A 27,683-nucleotide genomic window follows, 5' to 3' on the forward strand; every position below is an offset into this window, starting at 1 on the left:
ACACGACTCCAATGGGATGATGACGTTGCTCTGTTTCTGCTGGATTTTCAAATTGGCAGCTGTTTGTTAACACATTCAACATATCAACTTAATATTGTGAAACAACAGGTGCGTTCGAGGTGACAGTGGCTGACATTCGCCGACTTGATAGTCAAACGCACCCAATGTCAGATGTGGTTGTTTCAACTTGTTGTGCTGCATACAAGTTTCCAAAAATTAAATTAACAATTAGATTAATTTGAGTTCTATTTAATTCTTAGGTATTGTGTAACCTGAACCCAGTTTCAATAAAAAGATATTATTATCACTAACTTTTGTTTTAATTTTATCGTATTGGTAATATTAAAATAAAATCAAACTTAATTGAAGAAATTCCTGTAAAGGCTGGAAATAGACAAGGAACAATTACAAATGAAGAAATAAAACAAAATAATAGAATAATTTTTTTTAAATCAACTGTTTACATTATATAATTACAGATATTTCTGCCAATATATATTGTAGAAATAATGGGTCCAGTAGTACAACTACTCATTGTGATTGTTAATTAATCACTATACTGTCATAATGAAGTAGAAATATAATATGTGTATATATAAATATAGTATGAAATACATACAGCAATTTTATACATAACATATGTTCAAAATACACGCAATATGATGGAAATAGAAAATTAAAATTGTGATATACTGTGTACAGGAATATAAACAACCAATATTATAAAATATTGTAATATATAATATAATTTAATTAATTACCGTAGCGCTACTACAATTATTTGGCTTCTACTATTATTGGCAATATTTGCATTTCTGTTTCTATTTGAGGTTGAGATGTATTTAGGGAACTATGTGAAAATGTAAAAAGTTTATGAGCCAAAAATAAGACTAATAATATTTTTTAAATTGCTTTTAATGAATGATTTTAGGTGAGTGAATGAGGAAGAACACAGGAGGAAATTCAATGTTGAAAACAGTTCATTTAAGGACGAGTTATCCTGCAGTGCAGGAGGAGTTACTGAACAGATGGATTAGAAAGAGGAGGAGCACGGAGGAGGAGGAGGAAGAGGAGGAGCTGCAGCAGATGGAGGAAGAGGAGGCGTCCTGTGTGTCTGTGTCCAGAGGAGAGGAGCGGCCGCCATGTTAACCAAGAAGCCCGGAACCTCGGTCCTCCCGACGGGTGAGCACAGCCTCTGTAGCCGGCCAGAGGGCGCCTGAGCCCGGCCACTGTGGCGGCGACTCACCGCTGATTCCACTCCTCTGATTACCACTTTTTAATCCAAGTAAATTAAAACGTAAAAGGGTCAGAAACGGAGGAAAACACTTAACTAAAAGGGAAGGGCTTGAAGCTCTGCTGGCTAGAAACAGACTCGCCTTTCTTCCGCTGCTCATTTAATTATCTGTAATCTTATTTAAAACAAACAAAAAGGGCGCAGGAGGGTGGAGACAAGAGGAGAAGCTGTGGTTTTAATGTATAAAAATAAGCAGATTTTTAAAAACAAACAAAACAAACAAAACCCCAGCATAACAAACAAAAAGAAAGCTGCTCCAGACGTCTTCCTCCTCTTACTGTCAGGTTTATTTTTAGCTAGCCTTAGCTAACAGCAGCAGATGAGAGGTGACAGCAGCAGCAGAAACCTGTTCCCCAGTGTGTTTCCCTGCTGTTTACTGCCTCTTTATGTCTGATTAACAGCCTTTGTAACAACACCACGGCTGTGTTTGGCGCCTGTAAGATATTTGCCTGTGTCTTTCGGGTTTGGGTCACGGTTCATGTTAGAAAAAGGTATTTCGGTGCCGGTTAGTTTGTGTTGGTGTGTTTTCGGGTTGCTGGGTGATTTTTGGCCTCCAGCTCGCGGCACTAAAAGCATCGGTTCAGTTCAGTCAGAGGTCAGTTGGTTTCTCTTTTGTGATTTAACGCCAGTTTGATGTATTTTAGTTACAGCTTTCACTTCTAAAATGTATAACAATCAAACGCTTTATGTCATTAAAGTAGCTTGACAAACATGCTAACGCTGTAGCAGCTATCGTAGCTAATGTTCAAGCTGCAGCTTTGTGCGTTAGCTGCCTGACACTTTCATTGTTTTGCTGCTTCACAAACAGTTAATGTCTATATTAAAGCCTTAAGAAGACATTTACTTTGTCCTTTTTGTATATTTACAGAATTAATTTGAATGTAAATATATACTGTTTGATTGGGAACCGGTGTGTTGGCATGGTGTCAGTATTACTGGCCAGTTTTAAAGCTTATTGGTATCAGCATGTATGTTTGATAACAAGATATTAAATGCAGTGCAAGTATATGTTTGAGATAATTTAAGGAACATTGTCGTTGTTTGTCCACCAGGGAGCACTATTTACGATGATAAATTGTGGCTGCTGGTTGCCTACAGTAACCAAATTTAAGGGACGCTTTACAAAATTTATATATATCGGTACAGAATTTTAACTTTCAAATATTCATATCAGCCTCAAAAAAACAATATCAGTCGAGCTGTAGTTCCTATAATAGTTATAATACAAATGTGTATCTTTAAAGCTAGGCATACACTGTACGATGTGAGCCTATTTACGATTTTTTTGAGCGGCATTACAATGTGATGCGATGCTAGCTATCAAATTAACAAATATACAGTAAAACGTAGCTATCTAACCTCTAAGCTATTCTTTCTGCAAAATGGGGAACTCGTACTGTCCATTTCTTCCCAGCCACTTAGTCCACATACACCGGCACAGATGATCAAGGCAGCGTGTTTCTGCCTTGTTAGCAAACTTCTACGGGCTGTTTTATACACTTACAGTGTGAGGACATAAATCGCGAGCTTTGGCTAAAACGCAGAGGATTTACTCATACAGCGGGAGGTTGAATTAAACACTGTATGTCGAGCATAAGTCACCTCAAGACAACTAAGGCTATGTTTGAAACAGAAGGTCTCTACCTCACTACTTTCAAGTGAAGGCATCGTCTAAGAGCATTGACTTCAAACAGCCTTTTAGAGCAGAACTTATGGCAACGTGTGATGTCATCACGCCGTCTTGCCTCTCTTCTAGCTGTCAGTCACCAGTAGTAGTTTATTCTTATATAAACAAAAGCTATTGTCAAAGGTTCTCAAGTAGCCATGTGACCACCGTTGGCCCACCGTTGGCCCACCGTTGCAGTGTTATTATAGTTTGGTAACTGGTTATCGTGATGGAAGCACAGCATGTTTAAAGTGTTTGCTCAGCATGGTCTGTGTTTTATAGACGCATGTAGTTAGTTAATGTAAACACAGACAGCTGTGTCTATTGTCAACATTAATGCAGCTCGTAGATTATTAATTATAGAAGTGTACAGACTCGTGTCACAGATTTGTAGATAGACATTGTCACTGTTGGCTTGCTTTACTGTGAATTGTTAATATTCCAGTTGTAGTAATTCATAGAAGATAACGATCATTATTCCTTGATGTCCACTATTGCCGGTATTGGCTTTGTCATAGCATGTATTAAGGATGAAACGATTTCCGGTTTAACGATAAACCGTGATAAAGACGGTTATTATTACCGTACACATTTTACTTACCATGATAACCGGGTTCAGTCACTGCGCTATTATAAACTTCAACCAAAGTTAGCGACAGTCTCCCGGAAGCAGGCGGTAGAATGCAGCGTGGGTTTGTTTGGGTCAATGACAACACGGCAGAAGACGGGCTGCGGAGGTCACTCTGAAGTCTGGTCGTATTTTAGTTTTTATGAGTGCGCTGAGGGAAACTTGATTAAGGAAAATGCCCTTATAGTGAACGCAGGGTGAGTTAACTTTTAGCTTTGTTTTGTCTTTCTGACTTGCTAACAACTTCGAAGCTGAAGCTGTCAGTGTAAGCTGCTCTTGTAAAAACGCTGCTAACTCCGCTGCACATTAGAACACGTTACGCAGTTGTTATTTTCAATATAAAACTTGTTGACATGGTTTCAGGTGGTGTGTCAGTACATTTTAATCTTTTTCGGGCACATTTTTTGCAATTTATAACTGATAACCATACCGCTCTGTATCTGTATCTCTGTCTTTCATCCCTCATTCACCGTGTTGGTGGTTTATTAGCAGCTCATTAGTGGTTTGGATTTGTAGCCAGCGTTTCCTCCTGTGGGCTGTGTGGTGACAGTTTGTGCTGCTTCAGGCTGCGTTTTCTAGTTTTGTTCCATTTTTGTGTCCCAGTTTTCTTACTGCAATGTATTGTCAATGTGCACTTATATTGACAACACTATAGTGAGGAATGACAGCCAACAATCAATCAATCTGGACTTTGAGCTAAGAACAATAAGGGGTTGGGGCTGAATATTCCAGTGTTGGAGTGCATTAACCCTCACAGTAAGAATGAGCCATCGTTGGGATGTTCAGGTTTTTTAAAATAAAATAAAAATTTTCTGCATTTACACCCCTTAATGCAAGTTGTCTGACTAAACTAAAAAATAATGGAAGTAAATTCCTCTGTGGATTTTAATTTTGGGTCATTACAACTACAGCTGAAACAATTACTCTATAAGTTGTCAACCATTAAATTAAACAGCAACATATACTTTACTCCTTAGTAAACTGAATATCCTTGGTATGTACTCAAAACAATTTTAGTATGTCATCTTGGGCTCTGAGAAACACGGATCGACATTTTTCACCATTTTCTGACCGTTTATGGACCCAAAGAACTAATCGATTAATCGTGAAAATGGTTGACGGATTAATTGATAATAGAAATAATCGTTAGTTGCAGCTCTAGTTACAAATATGCAGTTTTACTAGTTGTATTTCAACATGCTGTTTGAAAATACAAACAGTATAGAATAAAACTAACCTTTATACATGTGCTAGTATATAGAGCTTCGAAGTCTATTTTGATAATCGATTTGAGTAGTTTTATTAAGACTAAATGCCAAAATTTTCTGGTTACAGCTTCTCAAAAGTGAAAGTTTTCTGTTTTGTGATGATACTAAACTGACTGTCTTGTGTCACCTTGGGCTTTGGGAAATTTTGACAGGTATTCCTTTCGCCATTTTCTGACATTTTATAGCAGCTATAGATGGTAAATCTGCCACTGTTTTCACTGTGAACAGTCAATGATGCTATCGAAAAGGTATTTCAGACACTGCTTTACCTCACACACTTTATTTGAAGCAATCTGATACCTTAAGAATGAACCTTTAGACTATTAGACGAGTGTCTTGTGAGAAAAGGGGCGTTTTTCTGTAATTTCCCGGTCACTTTCTGAGCTTTGTAGTTTTTGTACCCTGCAGCTCTGTTGGTTCCTGACCTCGCTGCATCTGTGCGGTCACGTTGCTTGCAGATTTTCCCACTCGCCCCGTCGAGCAGCATGCCGGACGTGCTCGCCGGCGCTCTGGCATCTCCAGCTCGGTGTCAAGTTCACATTCAGCACGCTGCTTTTCCACTCTGCTAGCGTGCATCTGTCAGGCTCGCAGCGTGGAACACTGTATGTGCTCCAGTATAGATCACACATTAGACTATCAGTATGTACTGTACAGGCAGAGTACACCTTATACTGTGGAGCTGATAGAGGGCGGAGAGAAAATTTAAATTAGAGCCTAATCAATACTGCATTTATAAGGCTGGTTATATTTTACTGTATAAATAGTACAATAATCTTTATCAGTAGTTAGTAACATAACATTTCTTCCCTGAAGTTTGTTAATTAAAACTTAAAGATGCAAATGATTATTGATATAAATAACTTTAATAATCTAAATATATATTTAGCTTGATTTTAAGAGAAGTAAATGTCAAATATTTTTTTTTTTTCATTCAATGAAAAGCAGATATCGACATGTTTGTGATTCGCAAATATAAGCTGATAACACTTCTGTTATATTGGCTGTGGTTTGAATTAAGTTTGTATAGGTTTTTGTTTGTTGGTATATTTAGCAGACTGCACTGTGATGTGTACGTTATTTTTAGGGGTAGACTGTATATTTAACTGTCAGATGTTGTTTTTTAAGACCGTTGTCGGTGTGACGAAAAGTTCAATTTCTTGTATGCAGGTATGAACAGACTAGAGCTGTACTGTCTTTTTTTTAATATCAATGGTTAGACCATACTTACTAAACTACAACTAAACACTATTACTGACTGCTTCATCACAATTTAATTATTTAATTTGCTTAATGAGCCACAAATGGATATATGAAATGATATTTTCTACAAACTGTTTCTTTATTATTTTGCAGTGAATTGTATTTATTTTGCCTACTACTACTTGATCGTAGTTTAAATGTAGTTCAGTCAAGTTTATTTTATATATGTCACACATTTGTCTTAAAGGGCTTTCGTTACCTTCCACACAACGGAAAGAAGGAGATCAGTTGAAAGAGAAAATGTTTGAAGTGATCTTTTTCATTATCAAATAATCAGTCTGTAAAGTTGGTAACTTTATCATTTAGTTTATTTTAAAAAAGAAAATAGTGTTGAAGTGTTTTTGTTCGACCAGCAGCCCAAAATACAAACATATTCTGTTTACAGTGACAGAAAATGGCAAATCTTCTCATCTGAGAAGTTGGAGCCAGAAGATGTTCTCAGCATGTTTGCTCAAAAAAACTTCCAGAACAGTTTTTATCTAAATTGATGACAGTGAATTTTCTGTCCATCAACAAATGGATAAATCGCTCGCTCCTGCATCTGTGCAGCTTGTATACACTGTAAAAGGTTGAGAAAATGTCTGCAGTATTTTCATTTTCAATAAATGTGACATATTTTTTCCTGGTAAAATGATAAATAGTTTGTTCTATAAATCATGTCTCGCAGATCCCAAAGTGATGTCTTCATATTGTTTGTTTTGTTCGGAAGACGTCTTAAAAACTTAAAGATAAAGCTAAAGGTTTCTGCATTAGTCTGCAGGAAAGTAGGAAAGCTCCTGTGATTCAGGACCGATGCAGGAGCCTGTGTATTGATAACACTTTCAGAAAATATTGATTGTTTGTCGCAGCCTCAGATGCTTTAGAGGCTGCGTCGTTCTACCGCAGCGAACTTGTGCTGCGTCTGCAGTTTGTGTTCAGGTTTGAATGTAGTCTGGAGGTTGTTGTGAGTCGTCATTAGCTGTGTCGCAGTAATGACGCACGTCCGAGGCTGTACTGTTTGCATGTACTTTGTCATGTAGTACTTTTACAGTGCGCTGGCAGTCTGTGTAGCTGCTGGGTGTGATTTGTCTCTGAATCGTCCTCATTAGCAGGATTACAGCGAGCGTTCAGATTAAAGGCAGAGAAGACCATCTGTCTGCTTTAAATCTGCACGCCGCTGCGCGTACACAGGAAGCTGCTGAGAGCTGGACGGTGGCCTGCGAGGGGGGTGCCTGCAGCTTCAAGGCTGATCAGGGCTCGTCACTGTGTCCGTTCATTCAATCAATCATTCAATCATTCCATCGCCTTCATATCTGTTTACTCTGTCCAGGATTAGCCTGTTCGGAGACTCTGTCACGCCACGTCCAGATATCCAGGAAGATTATCTGTCATCTTGATTTCAATGCTAGTTCCAGTTAAAACAATTGTTTGGTTAATCAAATTAATAATTTATCAAGCTTATCCAGCCTCTCAAATAGGACGATGTTCTGCTTTTCTGTTTTTTAAATAATCCTTAATTAAATATCTTTGGGCGTCACTTTGGGCTCTGCGACGCTTTTTTCTGATATTTTAATGAGTAATTGATGTTTTAAGTTATTAATATGCAGCTGAATTGATTAAGCTCTTGTCATCCAGCTGTAGAGAAGTTCAGATACTGCATTTCCAGTCCTATTGATTAACTGGTTTTAGGAATATATTAAGAAAGAAACAGTCAAAATTCTAAGATTTCAGCTTCTTAAATGTGAGTATTTTCCTTTCTTCCTTCACTCCTCTATGACAGTTCACTGAATAACAAAACAAGACCTGTGAGGACGTCATTCCTGGCTTTCTCGATTAATCAACAATGAAAATAATCATTAGCTTTAATTGTTTGCCTTCTTGATTACTTTGGAGAGCCGAAGAAGTAGCTAGATTGCGTTTAGTTGTGATGTTCAAAGGTGTGCTGGAAAACGTGCGAAGCCTCAGTGGAAGGAAAGCCTGCACAAAGTAAAGTAATTACCACTCTTAACTGTATGTTAATTTGGTGGTCTGCTGTGACCTCTGACCTTTAACACTGCTGTGTTGACATTATTATGTTTCTATTGAAGGTGGTGAAGCTCCTGAGGGAGAGAGAGGCAGGCAGAGTATTTGGGATTATCAGGCTATATTAAAACTTTATCCTCCTTAGACTGAGTCGATCTGCAGGACCCAGAGCCTCCAGATTGGACTGGATCACTGTCTGTCCCGAGGCTGTTTCACTTCAGATTAACGCTCAGTAATATTGATTATAACACCAGTAAATTACACCTAGAATGTTTTGATTGACGCTGACAGAGAGGCACAATGCCTCTACTAACTACAACCTTATTAATAAACATATAGTTGAATTAACACCCCTCAGAAACAAAAGCCGCTCATGATAAGCTTCATAAAAGTAGAATATCGAGGCAGAGCAGGATTAGATTATGTAGATGTGCCCAATAAACTGGCGTGGAAGATTATTTGTTTAGCTCAAATTTTGGAAGCATGCTAACTTGGCTCTATCAAAAGTGAGGAATAACTTTTTCCAGCAATGCACAGCCTTCCCAAATCTGTCTCTTACGCCACATATATTATATATTTTACAGCAGCTGAGTGAGAAAAGTGTTGTAATGCGGAGTCAGAAGTGTGAACAGACTGATAGAAAAAAAGCCACTTTCACTAGAAGTTACAGTGAAATATATTCCAAAGAAGAAGCTGCTTGTTTGTATTTGGTTTCACTTCTTAGTTAACCGCTTTAAAAATTTTTTATCTAAGTCTGGTGTAATTTCCGTTCGTCTGGTGTGACCGTGTGGTTAGTAAACCTTCTGCAACTACCAGTTATTACAATCATAGATTAATTTGAAATCATAATAATTTTCCAGATTAATTGTTCATCACAATCTCCTGTAGAGCTTGTTAACTCATTTATATTGCTTCCAAAGACATTCAGTTTCTTATCATAGAAGACCAAATATTCATATTTAAGAAGCAGGATGTTGTGAATGTTTGGCATCTTGCTCGGTGGCTTTGGAAACGGAATAAAAATAACCGGATCAGAATGAGTGTTGCTGCTAGATATTCCAAAGGTGTGATTAGTTTGGCATACAGCGTAAAAACATGATTAGCTGTGATTGGTGCATTTAGGGAAAGATTTTGTTGCTCAGGATCAGTCAGTGCACATCTTAAAAAAAACAAGAAAAGCTGATATATATATATATATAAATATATGAGAGAGAGAGCGATGAAGGCCGCGTCGCTATCTGTCAGTCTCTATATGTGTTTGTCTGTGTATGTTCCTGTTATGCGTGTTACGTAACGAGCTCTTTTCGTGGCGGTCATGACATGTGATATGTGGCATGTTGAAGGGAGGCATCCACACATCTTGTACTTTGAAAGGTTGATACCTCCAGTGTAACATCACCAATTTGTCAGAGCTCAAACCTGGCAACCCCAACGGTGAGAACTTCAGAGCCGCGGTCAACAAATAGCTCCAAAATGTCTCAGTTTTACACGGCTCTTTGTACACATGTTCAGTTAACAACACCTGCTTCTAGTCTTTGTGCTAAGCTGGGCTACACGCTGGATTTATCTCTGTACTGGGCACATAAATGAAAATAAAATCCATCGTCTCATCTTCTGTCGCTCTCTTCCAGGCAAAGTGGGCGAGCCGGTCTACTCTCCTGGTCACAGTGGCTCTCAAACAACGTCGCCTGTCGCCCTGCCGCGGCTCCGGAACAACAACCTCAACCCCCTGACGGTACGCACACGAACAAACTAGCACCTTCTTTTTTGTTTTATGCATTAGATAATGTCATTGGAGGGTTTATAACCGCCAGTTTCTCACGTTTTACAGGTGTGGGTGTAATAGTGGGAACTCCTAATTATGAAAACACATCTTAACATGTTGGGCTGTGACTTGCACTTGAACCTCAGTACCTTTTATGCGCAGACCGACAAATGACAGCGGCACTCTTTGACCTGTTTACTTGTTTTTTTAATCAAACATTTACTGATCTAAACGACAAAACTCTTCAAACTTATTGAGGTGACGTTCTTGCTTTGTTTGACATTGACGCTTTGAGCAGTTTGACGTGAGAGAAGAAAGGTTAAACTTGTTAATGTTACACAAACCTAGGTAATAACATTTGTCCTGAAGCTCAGGTGACATATATGCACAAATATGGAAATATTTCAAGCCCTAGTAATGTTCTATGTCTCGGTGCATCACTGCAACATACCTGCAGTGCAGAACGGAAAGTAGAACACAGTATTTTCAGGAGGCAAGCAGCAACACAACTCAAAACAACTTGTGCTGATCCATAAAGAAAATGAGAGTGAGGAATTAAATTTGTACATGAATTATTTTTGAAACATGTTTGCGCACCTCGTGAACAACATAAACATCAGCAACACATAGAGTAACATCTGTGTCCTGGTCGGACTGCAATTATTTTTGGGATCTTCACTGATCGGATCAGAAGTTGAGTATTTGCTGATAAACATCTGTAAACTAACTGATCATTATTTAGTAACCCACATGTATGGTCGCTTTGTGCAGCCAAGAAGACTCAACCTCATGTAATATAAAGGAACACTGAGTTTCTTCCGGTACATTATATACATGCAGATCTTTTCCCTCTGCATCTATGTGTCTGTGCAGGGATTGAACCAACAAATACGATTTATCAACGTTTTTCTGGGTCTAAGAACAGAGGGTGTTGTAGGATGTACAGACTATGAAGCTCCCTGAGGTAAATTTGTGATATTGGGCTGTGTAAAATAAAAGTGGATTTGACTTGCAGTGAGCCCGAGCAGCAGTTCTCTGAAACGCTCAGCTGTAGCCACTCGGCTAATAATAGCCTTCTGCTCCAGGATGCTTTAAACAGCTGATTGGTTTATAGTCGAGTGTGAAGGACACACACATACAAATGCAGGACTAATGGTATAAAGGAACTAATGCAGCATTTATTAGCTTCAGAGTGGTGTGCTTGACTATTAGCATTAGCAAGGTTTCCCGTAACATATTGTAGTGGAGGCTATAATATTAACTTCCAGGGAACCCGATCGGAGGCTCTGTATCACTCAGCAATGGCCACATATTTAATCCTGCTTATTGGCCGGAACAGATTTTACAACCTTTCATGACCAGTTTGTTGGAGGAAACTGGTGAATGTCGGTAGTTTAACAGCAGTAGTCGTAGTTTCTCCGGTTGTGTTATTAGTACAGCTGTCAGGTCTGTCCAGGTCAAATTGGTGATTTGACCTGGACGAGCTGATAATTATTATAACCAAATTACAGATTACCATCTAATTGATATTTATATATTTATTACATCAATATAACGTTATGAAACAGACAGCTTCACTAGTTACTAATTTGTATTTACCGTGTTAAAACACAGTGCAGGTGTTTCAAACGCTTCTCAAATTACTGTGCTAATTAAATTACTGTGTACAGTTCAAATACCCTATATGGTATTATATAACATAAAGTAATATAAAACAAACTGTAGCTCCATATAGTTCAGATTTATAATTAGGCTGCTGGAGCCCAAGACACTTTTGTGCTATATATATATATATATATATTAGTTAGGAGGTCAGTAGTGCTAACAGGCTGCTGAGCCACAGCTCTGCTGGTTTCAGTGCATTTCTACATTTGCAAGTTTTCAATGCCCAACTAGTAACCGAGAATATATATATAAATATTCAGATTTATTTCAACATGTAGTGATGAATATACCCGAAATGAACCCTGTAAGCGGACTACTTGATTACTGTAAGCAAGTTATTTAAACAGCATTTGTATTCAGCTTACTTCGCCCCGCCCACTTTTAATACTTTGTTGTTCTGCATTTTGTCATCCGACCTCCGCTAAACTGACCCGTCACATCCGGTAGCAAGTTCGCTAGTTAGAATGGTTAGAAGATTTTTTTTTTTATTTTTTTTTTTTATAGCTAGCAATAAACGAACTTCATCAAAAATGAAAAGTAATGGCACAAATATTTCAAAGTGGAATCAGACAGAAAACTACTCATCCATTGTCAGTGTAAACGTGGGTGATTAGACCATATGAAGAAGTGGCCAGAGGGAAATATTTAACAAACCTTAGTTGATGGAGCAGCTATGAAAAGTTATAAGTACTGAGCCACACACTCATAAGGGGATTTCATCTTTTTAAAGGCAGACGTGAAACCCAGCCAGTCGAGAATGGTTCTTCTGACCCGAGCTGTTTCTGGTGTTCGTAGAGGAGTTTCAGGCGAGGTGGGAAGTCTGCACCATAAAACGTAGTCAAGTTATTTTTGTGGTGTTTCTAATTTTACAACATGAGGATCGGTAAGTGTGAGGGGGGGAAAAAAATTTGTTGCAGCCATAGTCAGAAACTCACTTGTGTGTGTTCCTTATTGTTCCACTTCCTTATTTTCATACCACAGTGCCCTGACTGACCAACCCACACACACACACCTTATTTGTGGTATTGTACGTCTTTGAACTGAGCCGGGGTGTGTTTGTGTGAAAGAGACGATGAACTGAAACCAAATGCACCTCTGTTATCTGAAAGGACACAGGTGTTGCTGGTCACCACGGCAACAGGGAGCGAGAAACAAAGACAAAATGAGAGAGAGGGAGAAAGAGACAGCTGTCTCTCTGTTAATCGCAATTGTGTAATTAGACTGTATGAGAATGGATCAAATTATTATAAAAATCATTTTGTGTGCATTAATTATCCACACTTGTGTTGTATTCAAGAACACCCCGACACCCGAGATACGAGATTTATCTTTTTATCATCATGATTGTTTGCCTTGTTGAGGTTTGACAGTTTTATATTGTAATATTTTTTTCATCCGATGTCGCCAACAACAGAAAGTTTTCACCTGTTGCAGCCGCATTACCGCCCTGAAACATCAATTCAGTGGAGAAACAATCACATAAAATACTAAAAGTCAACAGTAGCAGCAATGAAACATGATGATTTGTGGTTATTCAATTAAAATACAAAACCAGAGAACCACATAAACACATTAACGAATATACTCTGTAACAAATTGTTCTCACTAGCGATGAAACCAATTCATTACTCATTTAATTTATGTTTTATATAGATTTGAAGAAAAATATTGGATAAATAAAGATTGAGACGAGGTTAAGACGTCACCGTCCACATACGACTTTGCAGATATGTATTTACATTAACACCCCTGAAGACGGAAAACTGGCCCTGTGTTTTTTTTTGTGCGCGTAGTATGTCTGAATATAAACATGTCTTAGCAGAATTGCTTTTGTTGTCCATGAGCGTGCGATAAACATTAGAATAGCTTAAAATTTCAGTGTTTTCCCAGGTTAATGTGCGCTTTAGATGAATGTTTTGGTGGTCATGGTCAAGAAAAGTCAAGAAAATTTCACGTTTTCTAATGAAAAACATGTAATTTCACATCATTATGGGCCATTATTTTCAACATATCTCTGAACAAATGGTTGGAAAAGCTAGAGCAGATAATAAATAAACACACAAAGATCAGCCTACTGGGGAGGAACTACAAACTTTAGATTTGGGGAAAGTTATTTGATTTGTTATGATGCTCTCAGTGTGATTTTACATTTATGGCTCAGCATGTTTTGGGCATCTCCCCCTAAAACCCTGTTAAAACCTCAGAATCATTATAGATGCGATTGTACATGTTTGCCTTTTGGCGTTTTCATTTTACAACTTTTGACATTTATCTGTAGACATTAAAAAAACTGGCAACCCGAGAAACGACCTCCCTTCTGAGCAGCATTTTATTTGCACATTAAAATCCAAAAAGAAACGTCTCCTTTATTAACTTGAAAGGATTAGTTTGCATCAGTAATTTACTTTACTAACCTCAGGTCCTCCACAGTCACCAGCATCCTTTCTTTTTCTAACAACAACAAACTGATGATGAATCAGTCTGTACAGGACGGAGCTGCAGGCTGCACCAGTTTAGTCCTGATGTTCTCAACATTGGACAAGTAGGCGGTAATAAAATACAGCTACCAGTTACTTTCTATTGAGCTAATGTTAAATTACATAGCAGCCAAAGTGGCTTCAATTTTCCAGCAGTTGGGGAAACGACAGACGGACTTTTCTTGGGCTTGAGAAGCTGACACACCGTAACCAACACATTCCATTTACTGCCAGAATATTTTCCTCCACTAGCGTTCACCGTCACTTTCTGCCGGCAGATGGCACACCGCCGCTCCTGAATGCATATAGGGGAAACACTGACAGAACTAATCATTGAAATCATTAGTTTAGTGCTCCTCACATTGTCCAGTCTGTCCTTAGGCCTGATGTGACGTCTCACTGTGTTTCCCCTCAGGGAGGCTCTAAAGCCGCCATGTCGGACGCCGTGCAGCTATCATCGCAGTCCCAAGTCCACGTCACGCAGCTGTACGAGGAGAACACCAACAAGCGTCCGGTCCTGACCTCTCAGCCCAATGGCCTGGCTCCTCTCAGCTCCACCCGACCGGGACTACCGCTGCCGGACCGCCAGACGTCGACCTCAGAGCCCGCCCAACACTGCCGGCAGGGAAGCGCCGCCTCCAACAAGTCGACGGACAGCAAGCCCACCCCCTTGTCCCCGGAGCTGGCCATGAAGCAGTTCATGTCCAAAATGTCGTCGTTCGAACACCACGAGGTGTTCAGCTACCCTGAGGGTGAGTGGCTTCACACTGTCTCTCCAAAGATGCGCGTTTTCTATTGGTTGGCGCTGATTATAACAAACCAGTGATCTTAGTTGGTAAATTATATTAGACAACCCGATAAAACTGATCCCCATAAAAAATGTTATAGTTTTGATTTTGGGAGTGATGATTAGATTAATTCAATTTTTTTTTCTTACTCCGTTTTCCCGTGAATCTCAAAATAACGAATCATATCTGAAAACGGGGGTCGGCAGGTGCGTATACGATAATTTCGTGGCACTTTGCTGAGACAGTAGTTAGCTCAGTTGGTGGAGCACAGGACTCACATCCCAAGGATTGTAGGTTCGACCCCCCCCCCCCCCCCTCTCTGAAAAGTTTTTTTTATTCTTCTTTTGTGTGTTCAAGAGATTCAGGGGAATCCAATCACACATTTCCCGACGGCTATTTCAAAAGTTCTGAAATAGTCGTCAGGAAATGTGTAGTTAAATGGATTTCCTCTGCCTGGGGAATGAAGTCCACAGGTTGATGAATGTGGACCAATCGCCGGGATGCGCACACGCCAGCATGTGCTTAATTGTGAGAATGTGAATCAGTCATCTTAATAACAACTTTGCTGAAGAGGAATATGAAAAAGATTTTATTTTTAAAAAGCTGGTCTTCCATGAGGAAGAACTCACAATCTGAAGACTAAGATTACTTGTGACTTACCAACTGAGCTAATCGGTGACACTGAAGCCACCTTGACATTACCATTAATAGCCCTGTGTTGAACTACTGTTTTGTTATCTCGAGATCACAAGATAATTAGCCCCGTTATCACTGGAGTAAACTGAGTAAAATAAAGAGATGAATCGAAGGCCTCTTAGATAATGGATTATCACGTGCTTGTTTCTCCTCAGTGTATTTTGTTGGGCCGAATGCTAAGAAGAGGTCAGGGGTCATGGGCGGAGCCAACAACGGCGGCTATGACGATGATCAGGGATCCTACATCCACGTTCCGCACGACCACATCTCCTACCGCTACGAAGTCCTGAAGGTCATCGGCAAGGGCAGCTTTGGACAGGTACGACTAGTGATGGCTGATCCTGCCATGTGCGACTACTGATAGCTGTTGCTACTGCTAATAGTACTGCTGCTAACGCTACTGATAACTGTTGCTACTGCTAATAGTACTGCTGCTAACGCTACTGATAACTGTTGCTACTGCTAATAGTACTGCTGCTAACGCTACTGATAACTGTTGCTACTGCTAATAGTACTGCTGCTAACGCTACTGTTAACTGTTGCTACTGCTAATAGTACTGCTGCTAACGCTACTGATAACTGTTGCTACTGCTAATAGTACTGCTGCTAACGCTACTGTTAACTGTTCCTACTGCTAATAGTACTGCTGCTAACGCTACTGATAACTGTTGCTACTGCTAATAGTACTGCTGCTAACGCTACTGATAGCTGTTGCTACGGCTAATGGTACTGCTGCTAACGCTACTGATAACTGTTGCTACTGCTAATAGTACTGCTGCTAACGCTACTGATAACTCTTGCTACTGCTAATAGTACTGCTGCTAACGCTACTGATAACTGTTGCTACTGCTAATAGTACTGCTGCTAACGCTACTGATAACTGTTGCTACTGCTAATAGTACTGCTGCTAACAAAATAAAAATGTTAATATAAAAATTAAGTGCTAATTTGTTTGTGATTCAAATAAATTAAATCAAACATTTATTGACGATATGGTGAACATTTGTTATATTGTTATTGAGTAAAATTATATTATTGTCATTGTTTCATTTCCACTACTACATTACTGGTACTGCACCTAATGCTACTTTTACATTTAAAAGGAAAATAAAAAATAAAGGTTGTGCGTTATAAAGCTGTTGTTGCGTCACATTGATGCATAAAATCTTCTAAGTCTTGTTTGTTGGTTTGCAGCATAGCCCACAATGACCTAATGCAGTCAGATATATTAAAGGGATGGCGACCATGGGATTAACAAAAAATATCTCACATTTGACAAATTTATATTATTTGACTCATTATTTCAGAACTAAAGGTAAGACCAGCTACAATCCACTGGGAATTTACTAACATTTTTTATTCTGATTGACAACACTGACCCGTCAGTGGGTCATTCAGTACATACTCGTGCTGTGCAGACAAGATTTCTTTAAACCTCATTTCACTTCTAGGTCAAGAGATCCCAACGTTTTCAAAGATGCCAAATATATCAGGCTGAATTTGTGGAAAATGGGTCTAATGATGCACGACATGTGTCAAATATTTGCATTCACTGTAAAAGTGCAGCCATAAAAACCATAAAGTTTGTCTCTTTAATATTTCACTCAAGAAAAACATTACAAAGATTTAATAAAGAGCTGGAAGAAGCTAATACACATCAGATAAATGATTGATTAAGGTGATTTTTCATACTCGAGAGGTCAAACTAGCAGGAAGGAAACAAATGTTGGTCCACAAATCCTGAAAACATTTGATCATACTCTTCTCGATTTCTTGACTCCTTGGTTACGATTCATGAGAGCATCGTATATCTCCTCCCCCTGCAGGTGGTGAAGGCCTTCGATCACAAGTCGCAGACCCACGTGGCTCTGAAGATGGTCCGCAACGAGAAGCGCTTCCACCGGCAGGCGGCGGAGGAGATCCGCATCCTGGAGCACCTGAGGAAGCAGGACAAGGACTCGAGCATGAACGTCATCCACATGCTGGAGAACTTCACCTTCCGAAACCACATCTGCATGACCTTCGAGCTGCTCAGCATGAACCTGTACGAGCTCATCAAGAAGAACAAGTTCCAGGGCTTCAGCCTCCCGCTGGTCAGGAAGTTCGCCCACTCCATCCTGCAGTGTCTGGATTCGCTGCACAAGAACCGCATCATCCACTGTGACCTGAAGCCCGAGAACATTTTACTGAAGCAGCAGGGACGCAGCGGCATCAAGGTAAGTAACAGCCACATAAGGCTATTTGACTAAACTCTGGTTTATTCATCTATAAATCATGCTTTCTTTGTGTTTCTCTGTCTCTCTCCAGGTCATAGATTTTGGTTCTAGCTGTTATGAACATCAGAGAGTTTACACATACATCCAGTCCAGGTTCTACCGAGCGCCAGAGGTCATTCTAGGTGAGACAAACAAACATGGAAAACTGAAAGCAGCCTTTGGTTTTGGTTTTGGCCGCTACTTTCAGTTCATTTCAGAAATGAAATTAAAACTAGCTGAAACCTTCGCCGTTCAACTCAACTTTGGTCAAAGTTTTGTTATGGGTATGCAGTTAAAAACTCTACCTGCTGCTTTGTTCAAGGACACTCTTGCAGATTTAAACCAGAGATGCACCGAAATTAATCAGCTGAAAATAGCAAAAAAAAGCACTTTCGGTTCTCGACCTAATAAGTCAAAAGACCGAATAAATTTTACAGAACAATTACGGTTTCACATGACGACAGTGTGGAAGAATTTTAAAGTGTCGGAGAAAGACGCAAGACTCCACTAAGTTACTACTCCTGGTCTAGAAAAGGTCCAGCACATGTTTGTTGTATGGATTAAATGAACGAGACATAATGTTTTAATCAGTGAGCTTTAGCTTTGGACGCAGCCTCTTTTTCCATTTCCAGACTTTATGCTAAGCGAAGATAATGGCCTGCTGGCTGCAGCTTCATATTCCCTGCACAGATTGAGAGTGGTATCAATATTCTCATCTAACTCTTGAACTCTTAAACATGCACATGCACTAGTGTGGTACTTTAAGGGTCAGCTGCTAAACGCCAACTTTTAGCAGCCCTCTGTTATAACCTTGGTACACTAGCGCAACGTAGGACGTACATGGACAGCTTGTACTATCAAAGTTGTGTACACATGAGCATGTAATGTAGAGTATGTACTGAGAGATTGTGGTCAACATCCGGTTGTCAAAATAATAATAAGCACAACATAAACTATAGAAATGTCATGTCTCTACCTTTTTAAAAGCAGTCTGGTAATCCAAGAATGTTATAAATCCTAGAAAATAATAACATATCATAATCTTTATTTATAGAGCACAAATCCAAGTTATAAAGTGCTTTCACGGGGCAAAAAATAAAGCACACATAAACAAGAAAAGAAAAATAAAGTCAAGTAAAATCAGGAAAGGATCTACTGTTTGTTTCATGACCACATTCATTACAACTTGACATTATCAAAAATAGTTAACTCTGGCAGACCACAATAAAAGGAGTTGTGTGTTTAAAAGGTTAATGCAAAAAAGAACCAAATGTTTAGTTTTCTGACACAAGAGTTTGTAAATGCAACACTTTATAACATCCAATGCTCAAATCATGGATACATATTACTGCCCCTTTGACAGAAAACTATCGATTATCCATCTGCAGCAAGCTTCCAGTCTCATAGGAATATATTAAAACCAGTTGCTGCCAGAAAGGTAGAAAATCAATCCATCGCTCTAAAACCTGATGCTTTTCTTTGGGAAATGCTCAGCGGGAATGGGAAGTATCTTTCAGCAGACACTTGGTTGAATATAGATTTTGACATGTGAAACTTTGCCGTCTTCTCCAGGCTCCAGGTATGGGATGCCTATCGACATGTGGTCTCTGGGCTGCATCCTGGCCGAGCTGCTGACCGGTTACCCGCTGTTGCCGGGTGAAGATGAAGCCGACCAGCTTGCCTGCATCATTGAGCTACTGGGCATGCCCAGCCAGAAGCTCCTTGACGGCTCTAAGAGAGCCAAGAACTTTGTTTCGTCCAAAGGCTACCCCCGGTACTGCACTGTCACCACGCTGCCCGACGGCACCACTGTGTTGAATGGCGGCCGCTCACGACGAGGGAAGGTACGCGGCCCACCGGGCAGCAAGGACTGGAGCGCTGCGCTGAAGGGCTGCGCTGACCCGCTGTTCCTGGACTTCCTCAAACAGTGTCTAGAGTGGGACCCGGTGCTCAGGATGACACCCAGCCAGGCGCTGCGCCACCCGTGGCTCAGGAGGCGACTTCCAAAGCCACCAACAGGAACCACCACGGGGGAAAAGACCACCTCCTCCAAACGGGGCACCACCACCGCAGATGGCGCCATCACCTCCATCTCCAAGCTCGCCACAACTTCCTCAACAACCACGTCCTCCTCCTCCAAAACCAGGACTAACTTAGCAGCGATCACTGATGCCAACGGAAACATCCAGCCTAGGACCGTGCTGCCCAAGCTGGTCAGCTGAGAGTGAATGCACTCCGCTCGCTGTGGTGGGAGTTGTTAGCTGTGCTCATTGGCAACCAGCTAGGACTGAATAAAACTGGTTTGTCCAGTTTTGAAGAGCGTTTGGTTTTTTTCACGCTGGTTTCCACAGCGCTGCTGGAGTGCATTCAGGACAAATGGAAACTTAGCGTTGGGGTGTTTTTAAAATGTGCAGAGTAACTAGGCTCGGGATGTAAGCTGAGCTGAAGGGAACTTTATTGATAAATTGGGGTGCGTTCAGATTCTCAGTCCTGTCTGAAGAGACGATAGTCGATTTTACGTTGTGAGCAGCGAGACGGGACGCGACCATAATTGTTTAAAATCATGGTGGGGCTGCTCAGACAATCAGAACTCATCACTCCACTCTGTAGCTCCAAACACACATACACATAAACAAACATGGTGCTGACGGAGGGAACAAGGGTTTTTTTGTGTTTTTAGCACAGAATCTATTTAGCTGAGCTGATAGTCGATTAATCGATTAGACGCCAAAAACAACTTTTAATATGACCTTAGTCTTACAAAGATATATCTACAGACGCTTGTAGGGTAATGGCTCATGTAGTAAGTCAGATATATCCTTATAATACTAAGCTAACAGCTGCAAAAAAGCAACGCTTGCTAATCTTTGTTTCACATCATCTTTTTGGCGAATATTTCTCAGTACTTTTCACTGAAATTAGTACACAATTAATCAACACAAAATCCTAGAAACCCGGACTGAACAATCTATCTGTTAGCTGGGTAACTTTCTCAGCTAGCTTTTGTTTTACAGTGTGTAGCTAGCCTGTGTTGTCATGCTAGCTTTGTGCCTGTCAGCTGGCTAACTGTTAACTGGCTAATGACCACTGGTTTAGTGTTAGATCGCTATTTATTTGTGTTTAGCTGTCGTCTATTTACCTTTTTAACTGGCTAGCAGTTAGTCTAGCAAACTGTTAATCAGTCAGCTAGCTATAGCTGGCTCACTCTTTGCCTTCTTTTGGCAGTCTGGTGGCTAGCCTTAGTCTTTTTTAGCCATAGCCTGTTAGCTCTACACTGCCGAGCCTTACGAAGCACAGATGATTTAGGGTTTTAAAGTGTTATAGGTTTTCTGAAAGTTACAGAAAGGAGGTGAAGTAGAGAAAAGATCAGTAAAGAAGATGTTTGTATTAACTCTTAAATTAAGAAAATCTGATTTGTTAAGGACACAAAATGATTGAAGGAGCTGTGAAGATAGAGAAGAAGGTAGATTAAAGGCACTTTTATGGAAAACATATAAATCATGTAAAAATAAAAAGGGGTCTGATATTTAACAAAAAAGGTAATGTTAATAACCAAAGTCCATTTTTAATTCTAATTTTTATCAACTAACGTTAATTGAGAAGAAAAATCAATAATTCAACAAGGAAAATTAATAAAAATCCCAGTCTTTATTGGGATTGCTGCAACATTTGGAGTAAAAGCGACATAGCATGGATAACTGACTGACTGTACCTCCCTGCTGTTTGGAAAACACAGTGGCTCTAAGGATTTTACAGCTTTAAATCATTGATTAGAATAATCTATATGGAGCCTTTGTGTGTTAACATTAGATGTTTTATGACAAACTTAAAAGCTTGAAGCAGCTTGCCTGAAGGTACCTTACAGTGTCAACGTCGCACTCTTAAAACTATGTAGTGGTCGGCTGGTTATGCAGAGAGAGATCCTTCTGGGTTAAACGGTGGTGGGTTTTTAACTTCTACTCCAATTAAACACCCCATTGAGTCTTGGCTCCAAGTAAGGGTGAAATCTATATCCACTAAAACAATTCATCATTGAAAAGGGCTCCAGTCACATCAGTATGTGTTGCAGTTAGTTGGTTTCCATCCTGATGTAGATCAAATTTTAACAGAATTCGCAGGAAATTGGAAAAGGAAAATGCAAATGAATGCACGTTTCCATCCACTACCTTTATGTAACTATTGGTTGGACTCAGTTTGGGGGAGCTAATTTTACAGTCAGGTGTCATTGAACCATTGCAGAAGAAGCAATAACGGAATAAAAAGAGAGTGGACAAAACATGATAGTTGCCTCCCACAGTAAAAAGACATGCAAGTTAGGTGAATTTGGAAGTCCAAACTGTCCGTAACGGTGAAAATGATCTTGAATACGCGAACTCGGAGTCCGTCATTAAGGAAACTTAATTTCCTTAGCGGATTTCCACTGGAGAAAGATAATGTATTGGTCATTTATACGTGTAACTGATTGGTTTCAGTCAGCAGTTCAGTTACAGTTACTGACTGATTACTTAACTTACTTTAACATTAATGGAAGTACCTCGATTTGTCAGCTATTTAATGCAGTGGTTTAATATATCATAATATATATTGTATGATATAATAATATAAATATATGTATGTATATTTCTAGAGGATCTTTCAAAGGGCTTCATGCAAAGCATTAAATTGTTGTGAAAGAAAATATAAAATCTAATCAAATGGGGGGAAACTTTTATGTGACAAAAGGCAGTTTTAAAAAATATATCTGGTGTGACCGGGCCCTTACACCATTAAACAGTATTTATTTATACAACAGCACCTACTAGACTCTAGTACAAAACAATACAGTAGAAGATTTTTCTTTTAAGAAATGAAATAAAATCAACGGATCCACAACATAAAAGACACCCGCTAAAATAATGTTTAGACGAGCAGTGATCAGGCAAACTGACTAATATATTGATCTAAGGTCAGAATTGGTAAATAGATCTATCAATGTGATCGGGGAGGGGAGGGGTGTTTGAAGATGTTTCTTATTTATTTGCCACAATTTAATGAATATTTATTAATCTAATCTACATATTTACTATGATGTGCAGTTCATACCTTATACTTGAATGTGTGCGTGCGTGTGTGTGTGTTGTATGTAGCAGTGTGTATGTGCAATGTTGACGTTATGAGAGATTTTCTTAAAGCTTGTTCCCTCACACAAACGCGAATATATATATATATATACACACACATACATACACACACACACACACACATATACATATATCTGAACGCACTCTGTAGTTTGGCTCCACCCCACAGGAAGTTGAGTCATACTGGGACGAGGAGGAGGACAACGAGGAGGAGGAGGGAGGGGAGGGAGGGCTGTGCGCACTGTTGGACTGGCAACGATGATGTTATGTAGCACACGGGAAGTGGATAATTGTGACAGGACGCACAGAAGGAACTGATTAAACACACTGACACTACCTGCTCCGCCCATCTCAGGGGAAACCCCGCCCCCCTCCTGGACCTGGACAGGAAACGGGAAGTACCCGAAGAGGAAGAGTACGATGAGGACATGATGGGGGGGCGGTCCTCTCTGATGGTTTGTTTGTTTGTTTTCTAAGGGTTGGTTGGTTGTGTTTTTTAATTTTTAATTTTTTTTTTTTAGTGAGAAGAGTGCTGAGAGTCGTAACTTTGTGCCTTCAGTATCTCATGGCCGTGCCACGCCCACCCAACACACACACACACACACACTCTTACAGTGACAATGTCATGGCAACAATCTCTAATATATTTAACAAAAAATCAGTTTTCAGGAAATTATTTAGTGTCTTTTGGTGCAACTCGCAATGATGTCATAAAGACTCATATCAGGTGAGTTTGTGCTGCCAAAGTGTGCGTTCTGATTGGCTCCTGGTTTGGTTCAGCAAAGCCCAAAGAAGTCACGTGAACCCTGTGACCTCTGACCTCGGTGAGACTATAATAGAGTTTAATTGTGCAGAAAAAAAAGTTGGGCTTTTGTTTTGTTGCCCTGAACAGAGTCTGTTAGGCTTCTGAAGGACTGAAGGTTGCTTCAAATACCCTCAAGGCTCAGATGAAGCATCCTCATTAGCATCCTAAAAATTACTCAAAGTGTTTGAATTTAATTAAAAAACATTAACATTTTTGTAATTGAATGCAGATAAAAAATTTAGAAAATGTAATTCAAGACAGGAAAAACAATAAGTAATGTTGATCCGACGGTTGGTTAAAATGTGCCAACACGTTGTTTCTGTTGATGGAATATGAATAGACAAGTGGCCATGATATAAACTGGATTACCAAGTTTAGATCACAGTCTGAATGAAAAAGCAAATCATGAAATGGAGGCTAGCAGAACATAATCTGGCTCTTCATTTCACCAGGAGGCTGGATACTTGATTATCAGAGTTGTCCTGAATGCAGCATAAATAGCAGCTGCTAAAGTTTTTTTTATGGAAGCCCATTCCTGCCAGGAAAGAAAAACTGTACAAGAGATGAAGGATAAAAATATAAATATAAGTAAATCAACATTATGACATAAATAGGAATTAAGAACTTTTGGAAATAAAGGATAAGGATTTTATTGGATAAAATTATGATAAATCAATTTTAACTCTCAGAATTTTGTGTTGTGCAATTTTGACTTCAGTCCAAATTCTCATGTCGTCATAACTATGACTGTATCTCTATCTCAAAAAGTAAGGAGTAAGTTATTCTGGAGATATCCAATACCAGAAGAAATACCATGATATTACGCGAACTACGACACAGCAAGTAATATAACTAATGTTAGCTAAATTGCTGTTGCGAAGCTAACATGCAGAGAGGACGAGACGGCCCCAGAACCAGCAACCCACACAAATCATGGCTGCAACTGCTGAAATTGCGTGTCAGCCGGCGTCCGAGCCCGGGCTGTGTACAAACAATGGATAGTTTTTCGGCGAACACACTAAATAGTTGCTAAATTTGACAAAGTGTGTTTTTAAAATTAAAATAGCTTACCCCACCTTATCTATCATCTCTTTTATACTTCAATATTTTGAATTTGTATCTAAAGATTTTCACTTACTTTTATTTGTCCTGCAGAAGTGGGCTTTCATAATTTATTCAGAATAGCAGACCAACGCACCAATCACAGATTGTAGCTTTAAACTGATGAACACTGGCATTTATATATATATATATGTGTGTGTGTGTGTGTGTGTGTGTGTTGAGGTTTTGGGGGTTGTACAACATGGCTGCACAATGTACAGACACATATCAGCCAACTGTCGCCACTTGTCGCCTCAGGATGAACGAGCGACTCCTGCTGGCGACAGGGCTAAGCTAACACTAGCCAATCGACCGCTAGCGTCCAGCCGCTAGCTGCTGCACTGATATTTTCTCTACAGTGACGCTAACACTAGCCTACTGCTAAATGACTGCTAGTAGCACATAAGTTTGTACCTGCTAGCTGCAGTGTCGTTGAGCTCCTCACAGAGGCGCTCACGCAAGCTGTTAGCATTAGCATTAACGTGGTTTTAAAGCGTTCTTTTTTCATGTTGGTACCTCAGACTGCTCAGTTTTCATTATTAAGATTATTACTGTTGTCATTGTTGTGACTAACACCCAGGGCATTTGGTTGAATTTTACCAAAGTGCATTCCTTTACAAGGCTAGCTGAGAGCTAGCTGCTGAAACAGAGAGCCTGATGGGTAGGTGAGAAGGTAGGACAGAAAGCAAAAAGTACGTGAATAGAGAGGCAATCAGGAGAAGCCGCCTTTCAGACAACACAGAGGGAACGAGAACATGTTATGGTGTTTTTTAAACAGGTTTATTATTAACAGGCCCATCGGAACATGAAGTCTGGTTTAACTGACCTCTTGGTAGCATTCAGAAAAAATCCGATTTTTTTTTTTTTTTATGCTCATGTGTGAAAGCAGCTGACTAGCCTGCTAGCGCGTTACCATGCTAGCCAGTTAGCCTACCTGCTTCTTAGCCATTTAGCTTCTCTCGGGAGGTCACTGCAGCCAGAGGTCAGCCGGTGTTGGCGTGAAGCTGCGCTGTATTTCTGTGACATTTGCCAGCTGGGTTTTATTGTGGATTTTATCTGTAAATAATGTGGAAAAATGTTTGAATAATACATTTTTGGGGGTTGAATGCGCTGCTGTGCCACACTGCGGCCAGTTTTACAACGTACTGTATCTACTGTACAGAACACAGAAGTAAACACTTTTTCTAGTGAGCCTTTGTTAAATTTTATTGTGGTGGAAAAATTATTATTAATAAAACAGTTTTATTGTTCATCTTTATGTATTGTTCTTTCAGTGAGTCCGTGTGTAAGATAAATGCAGGTCCTCCAGGATTTCGCAGCCTTTTTAGTGATTGTTGCGGTTTAAAATGCCTGATTTTGCAGCAGCTTTTCAAAAACATTGCGATGAAAGTTGGAATGTTTTAGGGCTTTTTTTTGCGATGAAATTGTGGGAACAACTGAAAACTGCAAAGGTAAATGTGATATTTTTAACGTTAAAGTTTTAGTTGAATCCTTGAAAGCTTGATTATTTCTTGCAGCGGCCGGTGTCTCAGTGATTTGTCTCGTCTGACGTCCTCCATGTGTTTCCGCCATTCTCTGCGTATGTTTTGCTGCAAAGTTATTTTCGTTATTCATTTTGTATATAATACACCAGAAAACTATGAAAAATCCCCATTGCTATTTCCCAAGGTCGACGTCTTCAAATTCTGTCAGGCCACAAGTCTAAAAGCCAAAGACCTCAAATTCACAATGGTTAGTGAGTAGATTTACTCAGGTACAGTACTTAACTGCAATTGTAAAGTAAGTAAAGTACCACTTTATGCTTCTCTATACTTCTTCTTCACTACAATTCATATGAATACTTTACATGTATTTTTATGCTAAAACTTTTGTACTAATTTTGAAAGCAGTACATTTACTTATGTTCAGGTGATCAGATCACCATCTGAACACGTTTTACTAACACAAAGTAGTTTCATTGCAAATATGGATGTTAATTGGTCTGATATTGTAATGAAAGCCTGATAGAGGTGTAAACACACACACAGTTTGCACCTGTGCACAATCGCTTTCACACACTTTTCTCCGTCTTTCTCTGCCATCATTGATAATAAATTTGCCATGGTAACGCGGAGCAGCCGTGTGATTGGAGCATATGTGTTCCGTTTAAGGCAGCAGTGAGATTAGCAGGAAGGATACGGCTGCTAATTATAGAAGCTAGCACGAAGCTAATAGGCTAACTGCTCAGAGACGCTTTGCAGGAGCAGCTGCTGCCTGGCACAAGGGCAGGTGGTTGGAGGGTTCTACCCATAATGCAGCAGTCCTGCAGTTTGTGTGAGTGGGTTGATTGACAGCTGGTCATTCAGAGAAAGCATAAAAAAATGTAATTGTTTAATGGAGCACTAATAATAGAAACAAAACCATAGTTTAAAAATACTCCATTACATGTAAAAGTCCTGCATTAAAATGCCGCTGAAGTAAAAGTAAACAAGTATGAGTCGTCTAAAGTAGAAGTACACATAATGTCAGTTGTAAACTATTATTGATATCATTATTATTGATATATTAATATCAAAGTGGTACTTGATGTAGTATGTGTATATTGTACCTACTTCATAATACTTTTTGCAGTTTAACCTGCTCCATGTTTTAGAAACTGATCATACCTTTTGTTTGTAAAATCTTAATTTGAAAAGTATTTATAACTATATCTATACTATTTATAACGCTATTGCCCTCTGAAATGTACTGAAGTATAAAGCAGTATAAAATGGAAATAATCAAGTTAATTACCTCAAAATTGTACATAAGTTCACTTAAGTCTACCACTGATCATGGTTAAGACTTAGGCTGCCTGTAAAACCACAAGTTGTATTATGTCTTCTTCGCTCTGGAAGACTTTCTTTAAAAACCTG

The 27,683-nt window shown here is 39.5% G+C and overlaps 1 protein-coding gene across 3 annotated transcripts; it reads left to right on the top strand.

Annotated features, from left to right (window-relative positions):
* The first annotated feature begins 1,026 nt into the window (after positions 1–1,026).
* Positions 1,027–26,041, top strand: dyrk2 (dual-specificity tyrosine-(Y)-phosphorylation regulated kinase 2). 3 transcript variants are annotated; one of them, XM_046039862.1, is made up of 7 exons: positions 1,027–1,182; positions 9,749–9,852; positions 14,440–14,776; positions 15,664–15,827; positions 17,335–17,724; positions 17,816–17,906; positions 19,336–26,041. In XM_046039862.1, the coding sequence occupies exons 1-7, from the start codon at positions 1,143–1,145 to the stop codon at positions 19,983–19,985; spliced, it is 1,776 nt and encodes a 591-aa protein (XP_045895818.1). In that variant the 5' UTR covers positions 1,027–1,142; the 3' UTR covers positions 19,986–26,041. The 3 variants fall into 3 exon arrangements, with proteins under 3 accessions (XP_045895818.1, XP_045895820.1, XP_045895819.1); XM_046039864.1 differs by lacking the exon at positions 1,027–1,182 and adding an exon at positions 1,596–1,730; XM_046039863.1 differs by lacking the exon at positions 1,027–1,182 and adding an exon at positions 1,737–1,889.
* The last annotated feature ends 1,642 nt before the right edge of the window (positions 26,042–27,683 follow it).

The sequence above is a fragment of the Micropterus dolomieu genome, linkage group LG23, assembly GCF_021292245.1.
Source record: "Micropterus dolomieu isolate WLL.071019.BEF.003 ecotype Adirondacks linkage group LG23, ASM2129224v1, whole genome shotgun sequence".
NCBI lineage: Eukaryota > Metazoa > Chordata > Actinopteri > Centrarchiformes > Centrarchidae > Micropterus > Micropterus dolomieu.